A 16167-nucleotide genomic window follows, 5' to 3' on the forward strand; every position below is an offset into this window, starting at 1 on the left:
AGGTGCTAGGTCAGGCAGAGGCTGGGTAGAAGCTGGGTGAGGTGCAGAGTGGCCGTGTAGGGAAGGTGTCAGAGGAGAGACTTCAGAGCTGTGAGGATGAGGAGAGGGAACGTAACTAGAGCAGGGGCACCCTGCGTCCTGGCTTCTCTGAAGGAAGTGCTGGTGCTCCCTACCCCCATCCCCGCCAGCCGAGCCCCTCAGTGAATGTGTGTAGGATGCAGGGAAGGGTTGAGGTTAGAGCTCTGGGAGCAGATCCCCTGGAAGCCAGGCAGGGTCAGAGTCAGCTCTGGGATCCAGCACCCAGCCTAGGTCTGGCCCAAGTAGGAGGACTCGGTAGCAAACTCAGTGGGGGCTTTGAGTAAGTCCCTCTGGACCCCTGGCTTTAGAGTCCAAGACTGGTCCTGTGAGTTAGCCCCGGGAACTGGGCAGTATCTGGTGTGGGCAGAGGCAACGGAGGGCCCTCGGGACAGCATGGCTCACATCAGAACCTCTGGGAAGGGTTTGGGGTGCCCAGCTCAAAACCATATGGGCCCAGTTATGGTTTTCTTTTCTCGAGGGCCACGTGAGCTTGGGACTGCCTTGCATTTGGTGAGTGCAGGAAATTCAGACAAGCAGGTATTCCTTCTCCCTGGAAAAGGTGGTTGGCAAATGCCTGGACTCTGGCCCTTCTGGACTATCTAGGGCTCTAGGCCCACTTCATTCTGTCAACAGAATTAAACTGGCTAAACCACCTGGGACAGAGACAGGAACAGGAGCTCCATGCTCCAGCCCTTTAGTTTGCAAGGGCCCTCTTCAGTAGTGTCTCATTGTGGCTTCCCCAGGTACAGGCAGGACAGGATTTAGTGTCCCACATCTGAAGAAACTGAGGCCCTGAGTGGAGAAATGACTTGCTCATGGTCACACAACTGGCCAGGGCAGCCCAGGAATTTGAATGGAGGTTGTTCTGATCCCCATGATGTCAGTTTATTTTGGAACAGTTTGGCAGGGAAGGATGCAGTACCACCTGGCTACCATTAGCAATCATGCCCTGCTGTCCTTATCTAGCCTCCATTTCAGCAGATTTCCCATTTTGAGTGACCAGAAGTAGATACAATTCAGGCACTCAGCAGTTCTTTGAGGACTTGCACTGGGAATGTAGTGGTGAATAAAACAGTTTGGCCCTCGTGGGGGTTCCCAGATCCTGACTTGGAATAAGAGCTCTACTTTGTTGTGGCTGCAAGGCTTGGGCAAGCAACTCCTATCCCCTGAGTCTGTTGGCTCACCTGAAAAAGACATTGGAAGGGTAGTAACACCTCCCTCACAGCGTGGTATAAGTGTGAAGGATGCTTGGTGCCCATGACAATAACCAAACTATTCCCCAACCTACCTCCCCACACAAACCAACTGAAGGAACCTGGCTCCAGAGATGTACAATTGCTTGCCCAAGGGTACAAAGGCATCCCTAGCAGAGATGGGACCCAACTCAACTTCCTTCCTCAGGTAGTTGACTGCTTCTCTGCCTGGGGGAATACCACATTGGTTTTGGGCAAAGTGCTTCAAGTAACGGACAGGTAGTAGGCAGTGTAGGCGTACCCACCCACCCCGGACCTGGAGACTAGACAGGAAGCTGGGCATGTACGACCATGTGTGGGGAGGTGGACACATGGGCTGGCTCTGGGCTCAAAGGTAAGAGAATCAGTCTTGGGTGCCATTAACTCATTAGAGAAAATTGTTTAATGGTTTAGGAATGTGTACAGTCTGGCTCTGCTGTTTCCATAAAGGCAACTTTTCCACGTTTTAAAAAATAGATTTGATATAAAGATATACATATTCATAAATAGATAACATGAAAAATTCCCAAATGCAAATGATATCCTGGGTTTGGCTGAGGCCCTTCCCACCCCCAACAGTCCTGGGCGGGCAGAGATCAGAGGGTCCCTGGGGCCGCAGCCTTCCTGGAGAAGAGAGTAACTGAATTCAGTGTGAACTAGGAGCTTCCTCCAGCTCCAAGTCTGCTGGGGCCTGTGTCTTTGGGATCAAAACCCCCCTTCTGGGAGGACAGGGTCTACCTCCCTGCCTTAGGAGTCAGGATCTGTATCCTCTGCCCACCCTACTCATCCTTTCGTGAATATAAACACCAACTTCCCTCTTATTTTGCCCATTTCACACCAGCCCCCCCACACAACACAGACTGCTCTCCTCCAAGCCTGGGCTGCCGGAGACATTTCTTGGCTCCCCTTCACCTCCCTCTCCTCCCACACCCTGGTCACTAGCCCCACCTGCTTCTGTTCTTAGGTAATTTATAAACAAAGAAAATAAACTCCTGCCCCGGAGGCCCTGGGCTGCTGAAAGGAAATAGAGGCAAGTCTTGTTTCCTGTCTCACATAACTTCCCACTTCCCCATTTTCTCTTACCCCATTTGACACAGATCTAAGGCCCAGAGAGGCACTGAGGCCCAGGCCTGATGGGGCACTGCAGAGCAGGCACCTCAAATGGCAAGAAGTCAGTACCACACACAGGCCAAGGAGACATTTCCTTTAGCACCTGTAGGAAACGGCTTCAGACTGGAAAGTGGGAGTGGGTGTTGGGGAACCTGGCAGGCCAAGCGGTGGGGAAACTCATTCTTGCTAGAGAATATTATGAGCAAAAGACTAGCTTGGGGTGGGGCCAGTTCTCAGGGGCTGTCCAGCTGGGTCATTTGTGGGATTATAAATAACATGAATAAAGAAGCAGAGTCAGTAAATGGTGGAGGGCAGGAAGGAGTCAGCCTTAACAGTAGGTGCTCCTGGGGGACAAGCAGGTGTGAAGAAAAGGCAGGGCAGAGCTGTGAAGGCCTTGGACATCTTGGTTGAATGTGGACAGCATTCCCAGTGCGTTAGGACACCTGGAAGATGTTGCAGTGGGGCGGGGGCAGGGGGGTACCCAACCAGGAGTAACCTTTGACAACTGTCACCTTGACAGCAGCAGGAGGATAGCTTGGGGAAGTGGATGCTAAAAACCCAGGGGCCAAGGTCAATGAGATGTCCAAGTGACAGGATGGGCAGGACACCATGAAAGTGGGATCCCAACACTTAGGACGTAGGGAGAAAGTAAGAAACCCAAGGTAACTCCCAATTTCTAGGCTAAATCTCTGCTCCCATGCATGGAGGATGGGGTGGCAGGAGATCCACTCCGTCCAGTGCTGCAGACATCTTGGGATTCTGAAAGGGTAGGAAGTGAAGTGTTGTTTTCTTGGTTTATGAGTAAAGGGTCACTAGTGATTAGAAACCTCCCCTGGTCCCAGGCTGGGCCAATTATTACTTCCCCCTTCTAAGCCAAGCCTTAGCAACGGTTTCAGGTCTCCTGCCCTAGGGATGGGAGAAAAAGGGGTATGACTCACATTCCAAGGTGATAAATGAACCCACCCTCAGCCAGCTCCTGTTTCTGTACCTACCCTGGATCCTCATGGCAGCCCAAGGTTTCCATGTGAAAATGGGGTAAAAGAGCCTCCTTCTTTTCCCAAGCCTTATGAGACAGCTGAGGGCCATCCCCAGCAGAGGGGGGCAGCAGGTAGCTAAGAGCAGGGTCGGTACTTGGCCAGAACTGGGGCTGCAAGTCAATCACAGGGGTGCAGGCCAAAGCCACTGCTCTAAGACTCCTTGTATGTCCCCCCACCTCCCAAAGCAGCAGGTCTCTGCAAGGTAGGGCGTCCTAAGATTTATTTTACAGATGGGCCTTGGGTTGAACACCTAGCTCTGCCCAAATATCAGCCCCCAGTAGAGAGATCATGGGGCTGGAGGACCTTTGCCTTAGGCCTGAATGGAACCCCCTTTAGCAAACTCCTCAGTGACAGGCATTCTCCATTCTGCAGGTGGAATCCAGGCATTGCAACAAAGGGGTCAAGCAGATGCCAACTTTCCCTCCCAGCAACTGGGCCCATCCCATCAGCAAGGCTGCGGAGGAACCAGGCATTCTTCTTGCTCCCCAGCTCCCACCCTACCCCAGCCAACAGTGGGTTGGTCTCCCTCAATGCAGACCCCTGCTCAGCAGCTTCTGCCCCAACCTGGCCAACATCCTTCCCCTCCAGAACCAGGTTCAGCTGTACCACGGCTGCCTCCCTGCCCAAAAGGGAGCTACCAACCCTGTATGTCTTGGTCTCAGCTGTCCACAGCCATCCCTGCCTCCCCAGACTGCTGTGGAGCTGCTGCAAAAAGTCTGGGCTCCTTGCTCTGCAGCCCAGTCTGCCTGGGAGAGGGGGAAGTGCAGACGTAAGTAGTCAGAACAGAAGGCAAGGGGAGTCTGAGTGGCAGGCCTGCAGCCCACTTTGGGGACTAGAACTGAGCCCTGGGCTGCCTCCCCATGATGTGGCCTAGTCTGTAGCTCTGAGAACAGTTTACTTCCTAGGGCTCCACTCTGAAGAGTCAGAGGGGCTGGACTGTGCTGAATGGAGAGACTGGGATTGGCTTGGGAAGATCACTGGCTTCCCCTGGTCCAATCCCTGTGATCCTCTGAGCCACTCCACAGAGACTGGTGCTGCTTCCAAGGCCTCCAGTGATCTCGGCCCCAACCTGCCTTCTCACCTCAGCACCCAGTGCACACTGAGGCTGTTGAGGGAGGCAAGTGGGCCTAGGGGAATGAAATGGGCAGACCCAGGATTTCCATGGCCTTGCCTTTTTTGTTTGGGAAACTAAGCTAGACTGGGAGTAGTGAGCGAGCTGACACTGAACATGGCAGGAAAGGTTTCTGCACATGGGGTAATAATACTGGGTATACTGAGGGACCTCCCGGACCTGAGCCTCAAAGATGCAGGCTTTTACTTTTCCCCTAAATGTCCATGTTCCTCCTATTTCATTCCCCCTTTCCCCAGGCTTCTGAGAGCTGGTACTGAAGAATTAGCTGGTTTTACAATCTGAGTGGCAAAACTTTGGGCCCCAAGACAGCAGACAGTCCCTGCTTGGCTGTGGGCCATGACCCCACATTTGTATGGATGAAAACAAGAAGCTACGTGGAAAACTAGAAAACTTAAGAGGTCTTGCTAAGCCAGTGAGCTGGACCCAATGCTGTCTGTGAGCTTAGAGCTGGCAGTGAAGATAGGTTCCTCACCTGGAAGGATTTTGGGGATCCCCCTAGGGCTGTGTTCAAGAACCAGTCTCAGTCTGTTGGGCTGGTTGCTCTTGCTCTCTGCAGCTAAATAAGGAGGCCCTGGAATGACCTGGGACAACCTCAGGCAGCAGCCACATCCCTGGAAAGCAGCAACCTGCTGCCATAGCTACAGCAGGTACGAGGTGTGAAATAGTCAGAATTAGTACATGTGGAGCAGGGGAGGCACGTTCCTGACCCCTCTCCCACTGCAGTCCACACTGGCAAGTCCACACCGGCAGGTTTGGGCTAGCCCTGGTATGTCAAGAGCATGGAGGAACAGCTGCTGACTGACAGGATGGGCCCCATAACCTACCCTGTGCCAACAAGTCTACTGCAGGAGGAATCCTGCTTCTTTCTTCCTCGGGTAGCTTTCTGATCAAGCATTCAGGCCATGGGATGGATAATTCCAGAACTTTATCCAGTTGCTCTAGAATTGCTGGTACCCTAGAGGTCCAGCTTTTGAGCGCTGGGCTTGGCAGGCCAGAGAGAAAGCAGGTGGGGAGGCCCCTGCCTGCCAGCCCTGCATGCCGGTCAGCACCCGCAGCCCCAGCTTTCTCCAATGTCCTTGCTATCCAGCTGGATGTGGTCGGTGCTCTTCTCACTGAGCAGAGGGCCCCCGTGCCTCATGACCAGCTCCGTGGCCATCCTTATGAAGGCCTCCTCCACGTTGTTCGAGTCCTTGGCAGACGTCTCAATAGCACACAGGATGTCATAGTGCTCTGCCAGGCTCTGTGCCTCGGCCAGAGGGACCTCCCGGAGCTCGCCAAGGTCTGACTTGTTCCCTGTAGGGAAAGGCCAATGATAGCTTGGTGAGGCCCACAGGTTCCAGGGAAGCCCTGTCCTCCTGGCAGGGCCAAGAGATGCAATGCCATTCCTTGCCCTCCGTCAACTAACCAGTTGTGCATGGTAATCTATCTTTAAAAAAAAAAAACCAACTTTTTAATTTAAAGCTTTTATTCTATCCTTTAGTCCCTCTTTTTTTTTTTTTTTAAATCTTCGCCAGACTTATATAAGCAGTAAAATTTAGTGAAAACAACAAATTAGAGCCGGAAGAAAATCTGTATAGAAACTCCTGCTTCCTATTACTTCCTGTGTGACCCTTAGGTAAGTTACTTCATCTCTGAGTCTCAGTTTCCCCATCTATGATGCCACCTTCAGTAGTATAGGTAGTAAATGAAAACGACTGGCACTTGGTAGGCACTCCATAAATGTAGAAATTAACAGAAATCTAGCATTGCTAAATAATTTTTTTTGGTTAAAATTTCATTATGCTTATTTTGTATTTTCTCCTATTTTCCCTTGACATTTTTTAAATTCTCTGTAACACTGGGGGTTTTGGTTACTTTGCTTTTCTGATTGTAAGAACACAGACTATCACTTGACCTGAGAGTACTCCTTTGGCTTCTCCTATTGGTAGGAGTTGTTTCATTACATTCTAAATCATCTGGTAAACTGCTCTTTGACACAATTTCTAAAAGAATTTTTAAAGTTTCTAACTGGTTGACTTTTGTTATGTGATTATAGGGAAGACAAAAAATAGATAAGTGTCTGTAAAGATCTAAAATTTCTTTGGAAACCTTAAATGATGCAGCAAACAATTTCAGTGTGTAGAACTTATCCTAACTCCAATGAACTGGGAAAAAAAACACATTATTTATGAGTAATTATAAATCTGAACACGGATCAGCTATTTGATTGTATTAAGGAGATGTCAATATTTTAAAATGTGAAAATGGTATTGTTGTTATATATTTTTAAATGTTTGCATCTTTTATAGATTCATCCTGGAATATTTATAGATGAAATAGTTTGGTGTTGAGATTTGCCTGAAAATAATACAAGGGAGGGAGGGGATGAGATGAAAAGGAACATGAGTTGCTAATTGCTGAAGCTGGGTGAAAGGTCTCTGAAGTTCATTACATTGTTTTATTGTTGCACTTGTGTAAAATGCTCTTATGTAAACTAAAAGGTTTTATTTTAAATGTCCTGGATAAAAGGAAAGTGTAAAAAATTGTATTTAAAAATTTTAGAGTCTACGGCCATGCCACCCTGAACGTGCCTGATCTCATCTGATCTTGGAAGCTAAGCAGGGTCGGGCCTAGTTAGTACTTGGATGGAAGATCACCTGGAAATACCAGATGCTGCAGGCATCTAAAAATTTTTTTTTTTTTAATTTCTACTAGTGACAATTTTAAAAAAATAAAATTAAAAAAATGTATCTATCTCTTCTAGATTTTCAAATATACTTGTTAAGCACTTTCAGTAGTCTCATATTTATTTTAATTTTATCTGTTTCAATGGTTGTTTCCCAATTTACTTTATTTTATACATTGTTGTTTCCCTTTATTCCTTAATTAAGTTGGCTAGTGGTTTTCTCTTTCATTTCTTTTTATCGAGTCATAATTTTGATGTATTATTCCATAGTAAATAATAAATACAAATTATTTTTATTTCATTTTCTATCCAATTTCTTGCTGTTTTTATCTTTGTTTCCTTTTTAGAGTTTAAAAAATGGTTAATGGGTTTTGAATTTCATCAAATGTGTTTGCTACATTTATTGAAACGAGCATATGAATTTTCTCCTGATTATATCTGTTACTGTTATAAATTTCATTGACTTTTTCTCAAACAATAAACCACTCTAAAATTCTTAAAAAGGGGGGTGGGAGGTGGCAGTGTAAGGCCAGGTAATGACAGCTACATTCCTGCCCAGGGACTACAGCTCTGCTGAGCAGTTCCACAGCCCAATCCAGGCACGCTATGTAAGGCAGGTTGTATGGAACTAAGTACTACCCCCTTCCCAGCTAGAGCCACATCCAGCCCCATCTGTACAATCTCATCTTAGAAGAAATCAGCCTGACTGTTGGGGTGAGGATCCCAGGAACCACGCAAATGATCCAAAGTTTCTTGAGCCCAGGCCCAGAAGTTTATGCAGGAGGAAAAGGAAAAATGAAGGTAACGGCATCCCTCTGTGGCAGCAGTTCTTAAACTATGGTTCCTGAGCCAACAACACAGATGTCAAAGGCGTGACCTGGGAACTTGTTAGAAATGCACATTTATAGGCTCTACCCCAGACTCACTGACTCAGATGCTCTGAGGGTGGTCTTCAGCATCTGTGCTTTAAGGCTTTAGAGGCATGTAAAACATTTGAGAAGCCCTGCTCTACAGTGTTATGACAGAGCAAGTCACTGAATTACAATCAGCAGAACTGAACTCAAATTTCACGGGTATATGCTTATAGGCTGTGTGAACTGGGAGAAAGTACTTCACTTCTCTGAGCCTTAGTTCCATCCCCTGACAAACAAGGAGTAGTTATGATTATGGGAACTAAATTCAAAGACATGTGTGAAGGTTTAACCGGTGTTAACTACTGTGCAGATACATGAAAAGCAAATGTTAGCTTCCTTTCTTCCTTCTAATTCAAATTTTGGATTTAATTTTACAAGTGATTAGCAGGGGCAGAATTTGCAAGATCATGGTTCAAGTTTCGGCTCCGTTACTGCCTGGACAAGTTCAGTCCCTCTCTAGCTTGCCCTTTATTTAAAAAGGAGAGAGAAAGATGGACAGATGGGATCTGTGGCCCTGAGGAACACTGCCAGCTCCCATCCCGTTTCCCCCAGCTCACCAATCAGCAGCTGCACAATGTTGGAGCCTGCATACTTCCTCACATCCTCGATCCAGTGAGGCACTGACAGGAAGGAGCTCCTCTTGGTGATGTCATAAGCGAGGATGGCCCCATTGGCACTGCGGTAGTAGCTCTGGGTGATAGTGCGGAACCGCTCCTGGCCGGCTGTGTCCCAAATCTGCAGCTAAAAAAATAGGGAGCTTCTCAAGAACCTAGTGATATGGCTGAGCTCAGGGGTAGGAAGGGCAATCCCACACACTCATGGCCAAACCTCTGGTTCCAACAGGCAGGCCACCAGCCTATCAGAAGAGGGACTAGAAAATGGACAGAGAGAGAAAGAAGGCCTTCTCGGCCCTTAGAAAGCAACTTAGTGGCCCAACTTTGAGGATAGGAGGATGCAAAGGGAAGGTGGGCAGCCCTGTCTCTGTCCTCCAGAGTCCCCAGGGAAAGGTAGTGAGAGGACAGGGATGTATTCTGCACTGCAGCAGGAAGTGCACTAGACCCAGGGTCTCTGTGTGCTCTCCCTCCCACAAACACTGGGCTCACTGTGAACAAGAAGAGTTCCAGCAGCTCACGGTCCGGTCCAGGTATGCCATGATGCTGGCTATGTGCAATTCCGGTGCCTTCCCCTCTCTGGGCTTATAAATGCACTGGTGTATCCGGCTGTGTATAAGTCTCCACCAGAACTAGGGTTCTGTACTTCTTCCTCAGCAACATGTGGGAAGATGCTCACAACCCGAGGGTAAGGAGGCCTGGGTTGAGGCAAAATGAGGGCCTGGGGAAGGCAATGGGCAGAGTCCTCTTGTGGCACCTTTACCATCAGCTGATCCAGGCTGGCCAAAGACAAGGAGTTTGGCGTCTTTTCCTGTCCATGTCTTCACTTAACAAATACCCATCGGTGCCTGCTACCCTGCCCTACTGGACATTGGCCATGGACGAGAGGTACTTGTGTATGGCAGGAGCTTCCCTGGCTTTCTGTCGAAGCAGCAATCTGACAGGATAGATATAAGATAGAGCAGGGGGAGGGGCTGATCTAGGGCAGACCTAGACCCACACTGTGCCCAGGCCAGGAGGTCTCCCACTCCAGGCAGAAATTACCAGCTCTGGTACTAGAAGAGATTAACTGTGGATGGGCATCAGAACAGGCAGGCACCAGGGCTTTCAGGAGCTCAGGGCTTGCTTCTGCTGCTCCATAAATCATAGGTTCTTGGGACTTTCTGAGGATAAACATGAACCTTTGGTTTACACTAAGCTGCTGTCTATCCATGCTCCTTCTCTGACACAAGTACTCTCAGTGTCTCTTTATCTAGTTCTCAAGGTGTGAGAGGCTCCCTAGTCTGTCTGGGGTGTGGAGAGACCCCCAGAGGCCTCAGACAGCTCCTGAGGGCAGGGATAATGACTCTGGCACTGTGGAGGTGACCTCTTCCCCATGCCCCAGTGAGAGAAGTCCGAGAGTTAATGAGCTCTGGGTCAAAACATGCCAAATAAAATCCTCCAGTCCTGAGATATCCTATTTACTTCTCAGCTGTGAGAGGCTCCAAGTAAACCAGGTTCCATACTCCACAACTCATGGTGTCTGCTAGCTCATGCACAGGGTGAAGCAAAAGATGTGAACTTTGGCACTATACAAACCTGGGACCCAAATGACTAGGAACTCATCTCTATACCCTAGAGGAGAGCATATAACACAAACGAACATGGAGAAAAGCAACTTGAAGGATATAGAACCTTTGCAAAGGTAACAATCTCAAAAGCAATCATCAATATTTTCAGAAAAAGAAAAAAATCCATGAAACAATAATAGAACACTTTAAGTAGAGGGAGCATTCAAAAAAAAAAAAAAAGAGCTTTGAAAATCCAAAATATAGCAGAAATGAAAAACACAAGGGTTGGAAAATAAAGTTGAAGAAATCCACAGTAAAGAAAAAAATATAAAGAGATGGAAAAGAGAGAAAAGAAAATTGTAGAACCAGTCTAGGAGGTCCAATATGGGATAAGAGTTTCGGGGGGGGGGGGGGAAGAAAAAGTAAAAGAAATACTTCAAGAAAATTCCAAAGGGCCCACTAAGCACACACAAAATGGAGAAAAACAGACCCACAGAAAACACATGACAGGCAATTCCAGAACAGTGAGGAAAAAGGTCTGAAAAACTTTCAGAGAGGAAGGAAGAAAAAAACAGATTTCAAGTTTTCACACAAAATATCCACATGGCATAAGATATTCAATAAAATAATGCCTAAAATTATGAGAAAAAATTATTTCCAACCTAGAATTCTTTATCCAACCTACTACTAGTCAAGCGCAATAGTTTAATAAAGAAAAAAAAAGTGAGTTCCAGAGAACAGAGAATTCAAAAGAGATGGAAAAGGAATTCCTTGGATGGTGGTAGAGGGAGATCCCAAGACAACAACAGCCAAACAGCGAGCCTGGACATCAATCCATCCAGAGCAGGCCCCTGGGCTCTGGGGCCACTTCTAGCTCTGGCAGAGTAATCAGTAGCAGGTGAGCCCTCCCTCCATAAACAACCATTAGACTGAGAAAAATAGGGGAAGCTGCCATTTTCAGAATATAAACAATAAGCAGCACAAAACTGTAATCCTGGAAGAAGCAACACTCATGAAATGCACCTCATGATCTCTACCTGGGGATAGTTTCCTGACCACAGGACAGTGGGTAGAATCCAAGCAGAGCATGGTGGTCCCACTGAGGCAGGGAGGCAAAGACCAGAGTCTGCAGATGTGATAGAGCAATGCAGGGAGAGGGAGATCCCAAAATTCTATGGGGGGGGGGGGTCTACCATAATCTCACCAGAGAGTGGCTCCTCCAGGGTTGAAAACATACCAGACATAGACACAGAGGTTGAGCACTGCTACGAGATACTGAAGTTTCAACCCAAACATGATGAAGAGGTCTTCTTAGCATCTTGTTAATGACCCAGATATTAAGCTGAGACATCAGGAAGGCTGTGCCCTATGAGTAAGGACAATGGCTAGAGGAAGTCTTCCATAAATCTACCCTAACAAAATCTAAAACCAAGATCCAATTCAAGTCTCAGGTTTGGAGGCCGAGTTCTGTCAAGTTAGAGAGGCAAGAGAAAAAAATCCTCAAACTTCTACCTATCTGACCTAATAAAATATAAAAACAAACCTACACAGGTTCAAAATGATCAGCCAGTAATTGAATTGACTATTAAGATATGAATCAACACTCTTCAAAAGAAGATAGCAGAATACAGGGTTCTTAACAAGGCATTAACCACTATTTCCAGTATACATTCAGAAATTGCTAAACAGAAAAACAAAACAAAACAAAACAGGAAAATTTGACCCACAGACAAAGAATAGCAGTCAATAAGCAGTCAATAAGAAATGATCCCAAAATGGCCCATATATTAGATTTAATAGACAAAGACTTTAAAGCAGTTATTTTGGATGTGATCAGAGAATTAAAGAAAAATACATTCAAAGAATTAAAGCAAATATGATCACAGTGAGTAAACAAGGAATTTTAGCAGAGAAATGGAAATTATTTTTAAAGACATTTAAGAGGCTCTAAGTTCTAGAACTTACAAGTATAATAAATGAAGTGAAAAATTCATTCGATGATCTTAACAGCAAAATGAAGATGGCAAAAAGAAAAAAGAATCAGTGAAATTGAAGAAAAATCAATAGAAATTATTCAATCTGAAGAACAAAAAGAAAAAATAAAGATCAAAGACTATATCAAACTGAGACAATAAGTTTCATATTCACATAACTGCAGTCCCAGAAGATACTGAAAATGTGGCAGAACTAATGACTGACAATTGCAAATTTGATGAAAATACTGATAATTAAGATCAAAAAAGCTCAGCAAACACCAAGCAGATGAAATATAAAATATACCATAGCAGATCATAACCAAACTGATGAAAACCAAAAGTTAAAAAAGAAAAGAAGAAAAAGGTAAAAAAAAAAAAATTAAAGCAGTTGGTGGAGGAAGATATATTATAAATGGGGGAACAATAACAAAAACGACAAGTGACTTTTTATCAAAAATAATCAATGCCAGAAGACAAAAAAGTACCTAAAGAAACAACTCTCAATGCTAAAGTCTATGTCCAGGAAAAAAAAAATCTCTCAAAAATTAAGGGTGAAATAAAGAGATTTTCAGAGAATCTTCCTGGAAGACCTGCACAACGAGAAATGCTAAAAGATATTTTCCAGGATAAAGGGTAATGATACTAAATGGGAACTCAGATCTACAAAGGGAATGAGGAGCACCAGAAATGGCAAATAAGTAGATATATATAAAATATAATTGTTTATTCTTAAAATTTTTAAAAATCAATTTCAAGTATACAGTACATTAGTTAGACATTTATATAGTTTGTAAAACAATCCCCCTAATTGCTCCTTCTCTCCTCTGGTTTTCAATATAATAATGTTAACTGCATTCCCTATGATGTGCTCCCATTCCCTGTGACCATCTATCAACTACTAATTTGTACTTTTTTATCCCTTCACCTTATTCTCTGAGACCCCCAACCCTCATCCCCTCTGTTCATCACCAAATTTTCCTCTATATTTGTGAGTCAGTTTTTGATTAGTTTTTCATTTTGTTCCTTAGATTCCGTATATAAGTGAAATCATATGGTATTTATTTCCGCCTGACTTATTTCACTCAGTATTATAACTTCTAGGTCCATCCATGTCATTTCAAATGGTAGGATATCATTTTTTTAGTGGCTGAGTAATATTCCATTGTATATATGAATCATAACTTCTTTATCCAATCATCTGTGGGCATTTAGGTTGCTTCCACATCTTGGCTATTGTAAATTGTGCTGCCGTGAATACTGGGATGCATAGATTTTTACGAATTACTGTGTTGGTTTTCTTTGAATGAATACCCAGAAGTGCACTTGCTAGGTCAAAAGGTATATCCATTTTTCATTTTTTGAGAAACCTTCAGATTGTTTTCCACGGTGGCTGTACGAATTTGCAATCCCTCCAACAATGTATGAGGATTTCACTTTGTCTGCATCCTCACCAACACTTGTTTTTTAATTTACTAACGATAGCCATTCTAACAGGTGTCAGGTGATATTTTATTGTGGGTTTACTTTGCATTTCTCTGATGATCAGTGTCCTTGAACATCTTTTCATGTGTCTATTGGCCATCTGTATTTCCCCTTTGGAGAAGTATCTGTTCCGGTCTTCAGCCTATTTTTTAATTGGATTGTTTGGTGGTTTTGTTGTATCCATTTCTTCCAGATTGTCCAATTTGTTGGCATATAATTGCTCATAGTATTTTCTTATGATCCTTTGTATTTCTGCGGAGTCTGTAGTTTTTCTCCTCTTTCATTTCTGATTTTATTTATTTGAGTCCTCTTTTTACCTTGATGAAACTGGCTAAGGGTCTGTCAATTTTGTTTATCCTTTCATATAAACAGCTCTTGGTTTCATTAATCTTTTGTATTGTTTTTCTAGACTCTATTTCACTTATTTCCATTTTGATCTGTATTTTTTCCTTCCTTTTATTCACCTTGGGCTTTGTTTAATGTTATCTTCCCAGTTTTCTTAAGCGTAAGGTTAGATTGTTTATTTGAGCTTTTTGTTTGTTTGATTCTTGAGGTATTGCTATGAATTTCTCTCCTAGGACTGCTTTTGCTGTGTCTCATAGATTTTGAGTCATTGTGTTTTCATTTTCATTTGTCTCTATTAACTTTTGATTTCTTCCTTGATCTCACTGATAACCCATTCATTATTTAGTAGCATATTATTTAGTCTCCATGTGTTTGTATATTTTCCAATTTTTTTTCTTGTAGTTGATTTCTAATTTCATACTATTGTGATTGGAGATGGTTGACATGATTTCAATCTTCTTAAAATTATTGATACTTGTTTTGTGTCCTAACATGTGGTCTAGCCTGGAAAATGTTCCATGTGCACTTGAGAAGAATGTATATTTTGCTGCTTTGGGGTAAAATGCTCTGAAAATATCTATTAAATTCATCTGGTCTAGTGTGTCTTTTAGGTCCATTGTTTCCCTGTTGACTCTTTCCTTGGAAGATCTGTCCATTGGTGTCAATGGTGTGTCAAAGTCTCCTACTATGAGTATTACTGTTGAAGTATTACTTTTATGTTAGTCACTAATTGCTTTATGTATGTAGGTGCTCCTATGTTGGGTGTGCATTTGTTTACTAGGGTTATGTCCTCTTGATTTATCAATCCCTTGTTGATTTTCTGCCTGGAAGACCTGTCCATTAGTGTCAATGGGGGTGTTAAAGTTCCCTACTGTGACTGTATTACTGCAGATCACCCTTTATGTTGGTCAATATTTGCTTTATATATTTAGGTGCTCTTGTGCTGGGTGCATATCCTTGTTAAATCGATTCCTTCATCATTAAATAATGACCTTTTTTGTGTGTGTTATATGACTGTAGCGGTCGTATATTTGAAACTCAATAAGGAAACAACTGCGTCCCAAAACAGTTAAATATGCAGGTCCAAAAAAATTTAAAATTAGACTGCCACATTTACTCTGAAGCCCACGCATTATGAATAATTATATTAAATATAAATGGACTAAACATTCAAATTAAAAGCCACAGTTTTGAGTAAACACTGTGCTTGCCTCTTCATACAACCACACCAAAATTAAAACTAAATTACAAAATAGCCATCACTGGGAGTCACCTGAAGTGTAGGTGAACAGAAATTCTATAACTGGCAACATAAAGAAGAAGCCACCTTTGTGACTGGTAGGAGAGATGGAGATGCGAAACAGGCTGGTCTCACGCCTGTGCATGGTGGTTGAGAATCAGGAGAAATATCTTGGCTGCAGAAGTTCCCCTGGAAGAGTGACGGTCCTGGCCCCACTACAAGTTCCCTAGCCTAGGGTTCCAGTACTGCAAAGAGAAGTCCCCACAACCTCTGGCTGTGAAAACCAGTGGAGACTGTGGCTGAGGGAGACGGACAGCTGAGGGAGCCACAGACATTCTTCTTAAAGATCCTGCATGTGGACTTATTTGGTGATGGACTCTCTTGTTCTGAGCTCCAGTGCTGAGGCAACAGCTTGAAAGGTGCCGGGAACATATGGGAAGGAACTCAGTTGTCTGGCTTCAGGGCGAAGGCTGGAGGGGTAGCTTTCTCCCAGACAGAAGTGCTGGCAGAGGACACTGTTCCTTTGTTGAGCCCTCCCCCAGCAGGCTTGCAGTCGCAGGTGAGTGCTATATTTGAATCTCCATCAACATAGCTAACACTGGTCACCCATCCCTGGTGGTTCCCTGAGGCCCTGCCCCTCCCACTTGTGGGCCCAAATAAGTCACTTCCAGTGGATTTTCCATACAAATGGCCTGTCTTAGCTCATGCTACAGACTTTCCTAAAACCTCTCAAAGGTTCACAAACCCCAAACAGGCAGAATCTGGTCTCGGGATGCCCTGTATGTCTTGCTGAGC

General features: G+C 44.5%; 1 protein-coding gene and 1 pseudogene across 2 annotated transcripts in view; one reads left to right on the forward strand and one right to left on the reverse strand.

The window, feature by feature from the left end:
- Positions 1-1690: 1690 nt before the first annotated feature.
- Positions 1691-16167, reverse strand: part of RAB43 (RAB43, member RAS oncogene family) — a 42576-nt gene continuing 28099 nt past the window's right edge. Inside the window, exons 2-3 of one of the 2 annotated variants that reach the window (XM_016134518.2) lie at positions 8726-8903; positions 1691-5882 (exon numbers count right to left, since the gene is read on the reverse strand). In XM_016134518.2, the coding sequence (XP_015990004.1) occupies positions 5632-5882; positions 8726-8903 (429 nt within the window). In that variant the 3' untranslated portion in view covers positions 1691-5631. Of the gene's footprint in view, positions 5883-8725; positions 8910-16167 lie in introns of both variants that reach the window. The other variant, XM_016134517.2, reaches the window with a different exon arrangement.
- On the forward strand, positions 7132-7250 carry LOC118610412 (annotated as a pseudogene).

The sequence above is a fragment of the Rousettus aegyptiacus genome, unplaced genomic scaffold (genome assembly GCF_014176215.1).
Source record: "Rousettus aegyptiacus isolate mRouAeg1 unplaced genomic scaffold, mRouAeg1.p scaffold_m13_p_12, whole genome shotgun sequence".
Taxonomy (NCBI): domain Eukaryota; kingdom Metazoa; phylum Chordata; class Mammalia; order Chiroptera; family Pteropodidae; genus Rousettus; species Rousettus aegyptiacus.